The sequence below is a fragment of the Pomacea canaliculata genome, linkage group LG2, assembly GCF_003073045.1.
Source record: "Pomacea canaliculata isolate SZHN2017 linkage group LG2, ASM307304v1, whole genome shotgun sequence".
Classification (NCBI taxonomy): domain Eukaryota; kingdom Metazoa; phylum Mollusca; class Gastropoda; order Architaenioglossa; family Ampullariidae; genus Pomacea; species Pomacea canaliculata.
In genome coordinates, this window is record NC_037591.1 from 28,591,298 (window position 1) to 28,602,543 (window position 11,246).

The following is an 11,246-nucleotide window of genomic DNA, read 5'->3' on the forward strand; positions in this document are numbered from 1 at the left end:
TTTACCTCATTTTGTAGGATCTTTTTTAACATATGATGCATGTTAATCCATCATCCTGAAAAATGTACGGGGCTGAGGAGATGACAACAAAACACAATCAGAGCTTTTTACAATGCGAGAATCACTATACAAGCATAAATAAATACAAAATGTTCGTGCCTTAGTTAATTATACAACATTGAAGTTAATGAGTTCATGCAGCTCTTTATTTTATTTTAGTTTGTCCATTTGTATATTTTTTTTGAAATCAGCGAATCATTATCTTCCAAAACATTAAGAGTGATGCACAAAAATGGCGCTTTTGTATCGAGGAAACATGTAAAAAAGAAAATCCGTCGCTTGGGGGGGAAAAAAAGAAGATAGCAAGGAATATTATATTATTGTGCCACGATGAGTTCTTCTTACCCAGGTATGTTGTCATTTTTTTAAAAAAAATCTGCTTTTTGTTTTACACGCTTTCAGCTGTCAATATCTGATTCTCCCTAAGTTTGATACATCATTTGTTGTGGACGTGAGGAAACGATAGTCTCACTGGTTTGGCCAGTGGTCAGAACTCAGAGAAAATGAGATTTATGATCTCTAACAGTCTGTTACAGTGACAGTTTTGCTTTAATAGTGACTACTGTTTTTAGTAAACAACATGTGCTTAATAAAACGTTTATCGAGTACTAAAACCTTCAATAATCGTCAGGACGCGATTCCAAAACTTGTGGAATTATTTCGAGGCTAAGGACGTTAGAACCACATGGGCCCAACTGAAGGGGGCTGCCCAAATCTGGGACTGCTAGTAAGGTGTTGTGGCCCTATGCTCCTCGAGGAGTAACAAATAAGAACTAAACTAACGAATGATACAGTTATAGGCCTAGTCAAGTCCCAGATTATTACTACTAAAATACATTTCATCGGGAAGTTTTAGCTCGCCGGTTATTTTTTTAAATGATAATATTTTTAAATACTTGCATGCTATCAATATACGATTGAAGTTTCCATTTCATTATGCAGACTTAAACTATTAAAAGCGCTCACTGCTGAAATTTAAAGACTGTATGACCTTCTCACAAACTGTTTGAATTTGCAACTTCTGACAAACAGAATTTCTGTGCAGACACAGAGTTCAGACATTTCTAAAGCTTTGTTGGTTCCATCTGGAAAAAAAACAAACAAACAAATTTGATTTAGCAAAGCTAGAAAATTATGTTTCATTCATCTGTGCTGCATCAAAACTGGGCAAAGTTTCAAGTTTAGGCCTGTAACTTCACAAGGCTTGGTCTAATTTTAATTGATGCCAAACAACCCCAAAAAACACAAAACTACCTAAAATATCCTTGTCACCTGGTTTATTAAAGTCAGTTTATTAATGATACTCATCTTCATTCCTCATTCCCCTCTTTTCAGTCTGCTGAGTTTCACTCCCCTCTGTTCAATGGGATTGTACATGATACCTTTGTTAAAGAACTTAATTTTTATGAGTCAACTTTCCGTCAGTGTCATCTCAATACTGCACAAATCACATGTGAATGCTTCAAAATGACAAGTACCAGACTAATGATAGCATAAACAATTATGAAACAGCTTCTCTGGAACTGCACCAGAGAGACTACACTTTTGGAGGTATTCTAAAAACATTCCAAAACATAGCAGATAAATATGGGCATGGTATATATATGTACCCAGTGTACTACCATAGCTTCTATGAATGTCATCTTCAACAAATAGCAGACAACTTTATATAATCTCCCCCTCAATCCCCTTAAAGAAAAAGAAACAAAAACAAGCTGACATAATCAGTACAATCATTGGACAGGAAAGATCACAATATTTGCACTATACAAATGTCACTGTACTCATTTTTATAGCCCCACCCATCATTACTTCATTGATGTATGCTAAATGGGCCTTATGCTGCTAGCATTCACCTCCCAAGCCCAGAAAATGCTGTTACCTTGTAATGGTAACTTCATAGAAGTTTAATATAGTAAAGGATAAAAGTTACAGTTTTTGACAATGAAGAACATCCAAACCCACAATGTCCTGAATTCTTTGGTTACCACAGCAATCAGAATTTTATGTTGGCAAGTGAAAATAAAACTTTTGTTCCAGATTACATTCACAGTACTTTCAGCACTAAATTAGTTTGAATAATCAAATTTTTCACAATTTTTTTACCCAGTTGGAGATGTTGAAAGGATGGTTACATATTTATGAACAATCCAAGTAGCTTAGGTGGTAAGATAATTGCAGCCATAGCTTAAACTAGTGGATATCCAGTTAAACCAGCTGGATGTCATTATGGTCATGTGTAAATAATAGTATATATATTTTTTATGTCTGCAGAGTCCTACCAGTATGTAACCCAAGATTACAACCAATATGCACAGCCTTCATTATACAGCTATGATGCACCACAGCCTCAGTCATCTGTTCAGTACAGTACTCCACTGCAAGCAGGCCTCTATCCTGGACAGTCAGCAGCAGCACAACAATATTCTGAAACATTTGTATCATCTGTGCAGTTTTCTGGTCAGCCAACATCATCACACTATGCTACCACTGAGCAGTATGCTTCAGCTTCCAGTCATTTGTATGACTATGGCTCTAACAGCTCTGCCTATTACTCTCAGCTACAACAGAAAGCCTGCCCTGGCAGCTATAAGACAGAGGAGCTTTCCTCAGCTGCCTATGAATATGGCACCGGAGGTAGCCAGGCAGCTAGCACACAGCTATCTGCACAGTACTCATGTGTGGATTCTCATTCTTCCAGCCATCACACAGAACCAGTAGATTCTTATGTAAGCACTGGTTTGTTTGGAGTACCAGATGCCAACAACTCCTATACCTCCCATGTCCCTCAGGCCACAAAAGTTTCTGTGGTGTTAGGCAACCAGTATTCTCAGTATGCAGAAATGCTTTCACCATCGCCACAATCCTTAGATCAGGTTTATGGTTCAGGTTCCAGCAACTACAGAGATGTTGTGTATCCAAACTCTGATGTGGGTGGTGCAAACAGCATGGTGGCTTTGGAGTATGTGCCAGACAACAGTTCTAGCTACTCTTCAGCTATTCAGCTTGGGTATTCTGACAGCACATCATTAATGCCAGTGGACAACAGGTCATTTGCCCAACCAAAGGATGTGCATGAAAACCCCAGCAGACAGTACAGCTTTTCAAATGATGAGTACCAGACTGCTAATGACAGCACAAACAAGTGTGAAACAGACAACTTTTCTGGAACTGCATCAGAGAGACCACACTTCTGGAGGCATTCTAAAAAGTATTCACAAAGCATACCAGCAGGTGAATATGGGTATGGTAATATATATGAGGAACCAGTTCAACCAACATCGGAAGGTCAGTATAGACACTCTGCTGACAGGTCCAAGTGTAATCAGAACAAGGCTGCTTTTCATGGTGGTAGATACCAGAAAGCCTTCACTTGGAAGAATGAACATGATCAGTTTGAAGAACGTGGAGAAAGTGGTCATTCTCAGGAGATTTGGGAATGTAGACAGAAAGAAAGCAGTTTTCCTGCTAGTTCATATACAGGAGGCCTATCTGGTCTAAATGCTAACCAGCGGCAGAAGGGTCATTATCAAAGCAGGAGAGGAAGAGGAGATGGATTTTCAAATGTTGTCTCCTCCTCCTGGCAAACATCTCAGCATTCAGAGATGAGAGGTGCTCAGCAGTCAAATGCAGAAAAGACCGGATCGTTCCAATATAGCCATCTTTTTGAACGGCAAAGCTCTTGTTTAGAACCCAGAATATTTGGTCATTCCAGGTTGTCTCAATCAAAAGAGAGAGCTGTTTCACGAGAGGCTGTTCAAGGAGGAAGGAATAGCAAATTTTGGGGCTATGCAAATCAGCCCAGATTCTCCAGGGACACAAGCCTTGGTGTCAGAAACTCTAGCATCAAGTGGGAAAACAAAAACAATGAACATAGGAATCCTGGGACTGGCTTGAGTAACAAATTTCAAGGCTTAAGCAATCGAAGGACTAAAGGTTCTGATGTAAGGACATATCAAAAGGTGCAAAGCAAGAGAGAAACTATGTCCTCTGCATACAAAGGCAGGCACAATGACAGAAAGAGTCTGGATGCAAGTGGTGTTAATCATAAAACAGTGAGGAAACCTGCTGCTGAGAAGCCACCACTTGGGCAACAAAAAACAGAAAATGTGTCAGGAAATCCCCAGCCAGGTGAGAATTTCTCTGGTGCTCATGTAAGGGATCAATGTTTAGGAAGTGACCAACTTGATCAAAGGTCACAAACAAGGTCTGAGCCCATGCATTGTGCTACTTCATTGGACAGACATCAGTCGGGCAACATTCAACACTCTGTAGATTTCACGAGCTCTGACATGAACTCTGCTACCCGTAATAAAGTAACTGATGAACCAGGGTCAGAATCAAAGGTACCATCAAATACTGCTGAGAAAGGAAAGTGTTCTAACTTGATAAGGAAGCAAGAAGCAGGGCTTTCACAGGCAGCTAAGTTATCAGGCAAAGGTATTAAGCAGATAAAAGATGATGCAGCCCGAATAAAGAAAATAGATAATCTTTCCCTCAGAGAAAAAAAAGATGATACAGCTCTCAAGGAGAAGAAAGGGGACATTGATAAAAAATATGATGGCACCACCAAACCAGGGATGACCAGAGAAGAACTTGAACGAGAAGAAGAAATTCAGCGAAAGATACGAGAATCTGTTGTGGTTCTGGTCAATCCAGATCAGCCTACCAAAGAAGATATACAGAACATGTTTGATCCACCTCCATCAGTAGAAGTGAGTTAGTTTGAAGTAGGCATAATGCATTTATACGAAAACAAAGTAAAATACACAAATATATGATTATAAACTCAAAAGGACCAGTATCCATATACAGAAAAAAATGTCAACTTTGCAAATGCTCATAGACACAACAGTCTATATAGTACAGGAGAAAAAACTTGCAGTCAAGGTAGAGGTTAGTTTAAACACTTGGTCTGAAGTTGTGTTTTGAATGAATTTCTTGGGACAATACAGCTGAGAACCAAGCATGTAACTCCTGGCTTTGAGGAACTTAAAGGATTAATTTTGTAAATCATGTTATATATACTAAAAAGACAACAAGACTGGTTGTTCTAAAACAGTAGTGAGGAAAGGTTGTGTGCAAATGAAGGGATATTAAAAGTGATGATGAAAGGTTGTTTTTTTTTTTTTTTTTTTGTTTTTTTTTTTTGGCAATTAATCATTTTAAAATTCCTATCTCTTCTCCTGGCAAAGATAAGAATCAGCTTCTGTCTTGTGTCATTTTTGTGTGGTGTTTTGGATGACTGGTAGGTGATAAAAACAGAAAAAGGAAAATGCAAGTGAAGTAGCAGGTTGGGTTTAGGTGATACATCTTGACTATATTAAATATTTTTGGTTGCAGTTTCAGATTTTAAAAAGTCATTTGCTTAGGGTTAGGGTTAGAGAAAATCGTTTCTCAAACACAGTTCCAGATCACAATTTTTAGTTCTCTTTCACTTGCCTGGGTGGTTCGGTGGCACAAAGGCTAGTGCCTGTCACCAATACAGTGAAGGTTGGCTGTCCTTGATTCGGCTCTTTCTCTTCATGTGGCATCTGATTACATGGCTGGCTGCCTTAGTTGGATATAGCCTTAGTTGCTGGCTTAGCGTAAAACACCAATTCCCCTGCCCCACTGGCCTCTTTCACTTGCCTGACAACTTCTTTGGTAATAATTGCCATATCAAATAATGCAGTTGCCACATTGAAACTGTATGTTATTGTTGATAAACTTATCCTCTGTCACACTGATGCTCTAGTTCACTAAACTTTTGATCACTGTGCTCTGGTTTGAAATTTTATTGCATAATATCAAATTCCAGGGGGCCGTTATTTTGACCGTGCGTAGAAGACTGAAAAATTGCATCAGAAAGGTGCCAGTAATGTCCCTCAAAAAGAAAATATGATAGCATCCATGAATCAGCCCAGAGCTGTTGTATTGGATGTGGTTGTAATAAAACAAAACATTTTGAGTGTAAATAATTCAGTACACTGGTATCTTTTATTTAAGCCCGACTTTCTAGTTTAATTTCCATTACCTTTAAACTGTGAACTTCGGGTAAAGATGTAAAACTTTCATCATTATTCATATAACTTTTAGTAATTTTTTTGTAGAAAACCATAATTGTTTTGAAATGATCCAATATAAAGCTAATTTATTCATGCAGGTACCTGAGGACCTTTTGGCCAAACTGAAAGATCTGCTGACCCAGACTCACTGTGGTCTTTGTTCCCTGCACTTAAATGCTGTGCAACAGGCAGTGCAGCATTACAAGGGAAAGAACCATGCTAAACGAGTGCGTCTGTTTGTCTCTTCGAATGGAAATTACACTGCTGTTAAAGTGACAGATAATGCGTCTGGAAGTAAAACAGCTGCTGGGAATACAACACAAGCCGCTGCCTCTACATTTCTTACCCAGTCTTGCTCTGCTGATGCTGAAGGGGAGAAGAGTGGAAACATTGAGTCTGTGTCCACGGCTGGAGTCCAGACTGGAAAGGAAAAGATGGAAACTGCAGGAGAGGTTCATTAAAATGCATAATCAAGTTGTTAAGTTGTTTGCAGATGGAAATGATATCCTCGAAGGAATGTTTTGCAGTCATGTGGTTAGTGCGCTTCAACATATATGCGAATGAGAAGGTGGCTGGGTCAATGAATTAAGACTTTCACATAACATGGTATTGTTGTTTGCAAAATGTGCTTGGTGTAACCCACCTGTATGCATTATTAAAACATGATTTGTTTTCTAATATGTGGACCTTGCCTCAGTCTTTATAAACTCATCTAGAGCTTTTCAACATCTTTCCTATACTTTGAGCAGAGGCAAGACAATATTTTTAACCGTTTTGTAACTACATATCATTTTTTTCTGGTAGTTTACCATTAAAATGCGATATGTCCTTATAAGAATGATAGTTATTTAAAGATGGTCCTTCCCCATTCCACACCTGTTTTTCTGTTTTATTTAATCTCTTTAAATCCTTGTTTGTGACACTATGAGGCTGTCTTGCATCATCTTTTGGTACCAAGCTAGGGTTTTGTTACTTCATGAACTGACTTGAGAAATAACACTTAATTGCATTTATAATAGCCTGTGACCACAATTTAGGTTCTTACATTTACAAGCAGGTGATGGTAGATGCATCATTTAACTATGTTCTTTTGTTTTCCAGGAGCGTGAGTGTAGCAAGGAGGAATATTGTGCCTTGTGTGGTGTCAGCTTCACTTCCATCAAGCAGTCAGAGCAACATTACAGTGGCAAAAACCATGCCAAAAAGCAGAGGATTGCTGACACTAGCAAACTGATGGAAGAGGTTGCAGACAATAGCATTATTAAAAAGTAAGATCACTAGATGATTGACTGATGTGACTAAAAATAGAACTTAAGGCTTAATCTGACTAAATTAAGTCTGAGGGGGCACAGATTTAGCCAAATGGAAGAAAAATTATATTTATTATTGTCAAAACTGGAGAATTTTAGTTTAGTATAATCTTGGTCAGAAAAAACTTATGTGAAACCTTTGAATTTTATGGATTTTACATTAGTTTTATGAGACAGACAATTCAACTTCATTAATTCACAAGGACAGTTACTTAAAGACCTATAAGAGAGAAAATGGAAAAGTTTTGCTTCCTGTTTGTTAAAAAGTCCAGGTTCCAGAGAGTTGGTGGGATAGATGGAGGTTTGAAATTAGATTCTCTGCTAACAAAATGCTTTTTTCCAACATAATTAAACATGTATTTTCTGTATTTCTGAGATAGTTACAACTAGTGTGAAAGCAGTTACCTCCTTTTGTTTGACTTTCTTTTCTCCGTTCCTACCTTTTACACATTCATGCACCTTCACCACACTTTTCTTCTTTACCTCTCATTTTCTTGCATTGCAGAGGAGAAAACAATGTCTATGAGTGCACCATTTGCAATGTATTTGTAACAAGCCACGAACAGTTTACAACACATATAGAAGGGATCAAGCATCAGACAAAACTTCGACAAGTTGAAGGCAAGGAGTGTGCACTCAAACCTTTAGCCCACAGAAAAAGTCGTGGAACCTTACGAGGAAGGGTTGCACATGGAAGTGGCCGTGGAGGAATGCAGCTAGATAGAGGTGCTTGCATACTTTCTTTAAATAAATTTTTTCCTCATGAAAATGCAGTTAACCAAAAGGTCCATACAGTAACTGCTGTGATATTTTTCAGGGACTGCAGATATCTTGGTAGATGGTATCCTGGTAAAGTTATGTGTTGTGCATATTTTTTTTATTATTTTTGAGTTCCTTTTTCTAGTGTTTAATCATTTTTGCCTGCACTTTCAGTGGGAACTGGAAAAAAGAGGCTGTCTGACTTTACATCTGGGAAAAAACAAGAAAGACAACAAATGTTTTCTGAAAGAAAAACAAGAATTGGGAATGGCATCTGGCACAGGGGGCGAACTCGTGGCATTAGAGGAGACCAAGCCAGAGGCAGAAGCATTGCAGAGTCAAGCAGCATGGGCCCTTTCACAATGGAAATTACACATAGAAGAAGGGGTGTGGACATCTTTTCAGAAGCTAATTTCTTGAGTTCTTTTGAGAGCAGCAACTATAGGGATGAAAGATTTGATGGGCCAGGTTTTTGGGAAGGTGGTAGTCGAAGTGTGCAAGACCGATTTCTTTCCTTTGATAGTGTGCCTGTCTCAGAAGTACAGAGAGGCTGGAAGCATGGTGGCATTTCCAGACTTGCTGGTAAGTCACTGTTGTATTGCAAGGTACAGATCTTGTTTTATTGGAGAGTATGACTATGAAAAGCAGCACACAGTCCTGTTTTTAGCAGTCATTTTTCACTTAAATAACCTAAATCTTGTCTGATGTAAATAAGTATGATGATAAAAAATTTTCTTGGATACAGATCTATAACACTAATGTTACTGGGCAACCTTGATCTAGTCACATTTTCTATTCGAGCATTCTGTCCCAAATTAATCTCCAACTATTTTTGTGTTCATATCAAGTCTGTAATAATAAACATTTCATAACCATCCGCAATTTAACGCCCTGTGGTCAGGTGAAAGTTGTGCTTGAGTTATGAAATTGCTTGTGATTTATTACTGCAATCAACACAAGTGTAATTAACATAAATATGGATTAGATATGAACTTTAAGATTATAAACAAAACATTTTTAAGATATATGTTTCAGAAGCAGGTTAGATGACTGATGGTTTAGTAGTGTTTTCACAAATTTATGCCAGTATGTTTATGAAAAGATGTTTTGAAATTGTTATATCACACAAAGCAAGCACTACAACACCAATCTTATTTTTTAAAAAGTGTATGTGTCCCTGCTAACCCCTTTTTCACTGCTAAATCCTTTTTCTCCCCTCTAAAAAAATGGAAGATCAACTATTTCATTTAAAAATTTTGCATATGCATCTCTAACTCTTGTTTTGGCTCTAACACTGTTGTTTTTACTAGATAGTTCAGAAACAATAAAAAGTGCATTTTGCACTAAAGCCTTTTAACAGCAAGATCATTCATGTATGTGTTTTGTCAAGATTGTTAAGAGCATGCTAGTTTTATTTATAGCTGGTAAGGATACTATTTCTAGATCGTGGGGTTTGTAACTGGCATTAAAAAAACAATGAAGGATGGAATTCAGTAAAAGTCCTTGTTTAGAGAATTATCACATCTTACAGCCATCTCTAAGGTAAAATCAATAAATTTACTTGCATGCATGAAGGTGATTTAAAGATGCCAATCTCAAGTTTCCCTTTATTTCCACTTTACTTTGTTTAATAACAGGTGGCAAGAGAACAGGAACACTCCTGCACCTCGAGTTTGGAGCTTCAAGGGGCAAACGACCTAGGCGTGGTTTCTAAAGTTGTTTCAAGATTATGCTGTACCTTGTCATGAAGGTTCGTGTGTACAGAAAGTACATGAAGTCGTTAAAGTGTGATCCTCTAAGTATCTTTACATATAATAAACCCCACTGCCCCATATTTTGTGTTTAAAGATTTTATTGTAAAATTTGTTTTGTTTGGCTTATTTCATGTAGACTTTTTAAGAAGCGAGTGATGATTTCAGAACTCATGCAATAAAATTACTGCATACCCTTGAATGTCACAAGATCAGAACAATCTTTAGAAATATATGTACATATTTAGGGTTCTCCATATTTTTATCATGCCTTGTTTAAAAAAAAACAACTCCAAAACTTATGTATGATATTGTGATGTACAGTGAGGGGAAAAAAACTGTATCTATGCAGCACTTATTTATTGTTGGATTTCGTTACTCAAACCATTTTAAAGTAGCCAGAATGTTTGAACTGACAGAATAATATATTATTGAACAGTTACCTGTGCCACTTAATCCTGTTTGCCCGATTGGCGAAGTGTGTACATAATACGTGGTTGAAAATGGTTGTTTACTGAATTGCACGACAACTCTGTTTTTCTTGAATTGTGTTCTCTGTAGTTCTATACCAATTTTGACTAATGAGACATTTTGGATGGAATTCCACTATAACTATTCATCCTTTTACTCCATTAGGTTAAAAATATTTCCCACTGACTGTTGAGGTAAACCCTGGCAATCATAATTTAATGAAAAACAGTTGTGTATTTTACCCCTTTAAAAATATAGTCTTTTGGTTAACACCCACAAGTCTAGGAAGTCTTCATGTTTTCTTTGATGTGAGGTTGTGAGAAATGAACGAGCACAAGCTAGTTATTTACTTCCTAGTGGCATTTGCTGGCCCCACTGACATATAATGGCTAAAGAGATTGATATATTTCTGTAATTATGCTGTGCAGACAGAAAAATGTGCTATCAGATTGTGCTTTAAGCCATCCAATCTAAAGGCTGCTTTATCAGATGCCTAGCATGGGTGCCTCAACAAATGCCCTGAAAATGCAATTAGTTTTACATGTATTAAATGTGGAAAACAAAAGATGAAGGTTGTCAAACCAAAGAGCTGTCATGGTTATGCTTCTCAAGTTTCCAGGTGTGAGGTTCATTGCACACATTGGATTGGGCTGATTCTAGTAGAGGTGACACCTACAGAAAAGCGTTGTACTTTTAGATCTTGGCAAATAAATCTGACTTGGTCAAGTTTGCACCTGCTTTCATTATCTTTGAATGTTTGCACTTACTCTCACATGCATGCAGGGGAAGAGGGGAAATGTTTTGTTTTTATAGCATCAAGTAAAATAACTTTTAATTTCTGTACAAAA

The 11,246-nt window shown here is 37.5% G+C and overlaps 2 protein-coding genes across 3 annotated transcripts in view; one reads left to right on the forward strand and one right to left on the reverse strand.

Moving 5' to 3' along the window:
- The window catches only part of LOC112554344 (phosphatidylinositol 4,5-bisphosphate 3-kinase catalytic subunit alpha isoform-like), a 23,110-nt gene extending 22,999 nt beyond the window's left edge, over window positions 1–111 (reverse strand). The window contains exon 1 of the mRNA XM_025222095.1: window positions 6–111. The gene's annotated coding sequence lies outside the window, so the exon portion shown is untranslated. The remainder of the gene's footprint in view (window positions 1–5) is intronic.
- LOC112554328 overlaps window positions 1–11,127 on the forward strand; it is an 11,252-nt gene extending 125 nt beyond the window's left edge. Inside the window, exons 1-7 of one of the 2 annotated variants that reach the window (XM_025222069.1) lie at window positions 257–409; window positions 2,335–4,775; window positions 6,206–6,559; window positions 7,209–7,375; window positions 7,923–8,143; window positions 8,351–8,758; window positions 9,814–11,127. In XM_025222069.1, coding sequence (XP_025077854.1) covers window positions 391–409; window positions 2,335–4,775; window positions 6,206–6,559; window positions 7,209–7,375; window positions 7,923–8,143; window positions 8,351–8,758; window positions 9,814–9,890 — 3,687 coding nt within the window. In that variant the 5' untranslated portion in view covers window positions 257–390 and the 3' untranslated portion in view covers window positions 9,891–11,127. Of the gene's footprint in view, window positions 1–256; window positions 410–2,334; window positions 4,776–6,205; window positions 6,560–7,208; window positions 7,376–7,922; window positions 8,144–8,350; window positions 8,759–9,813 lie in introns of those variants that run through there. The other variant, XM_025222076.1, reaches the window with a different exon arrangement.
- Window positions 11,128–11,246: the final 119 nt, after the last annotated feature.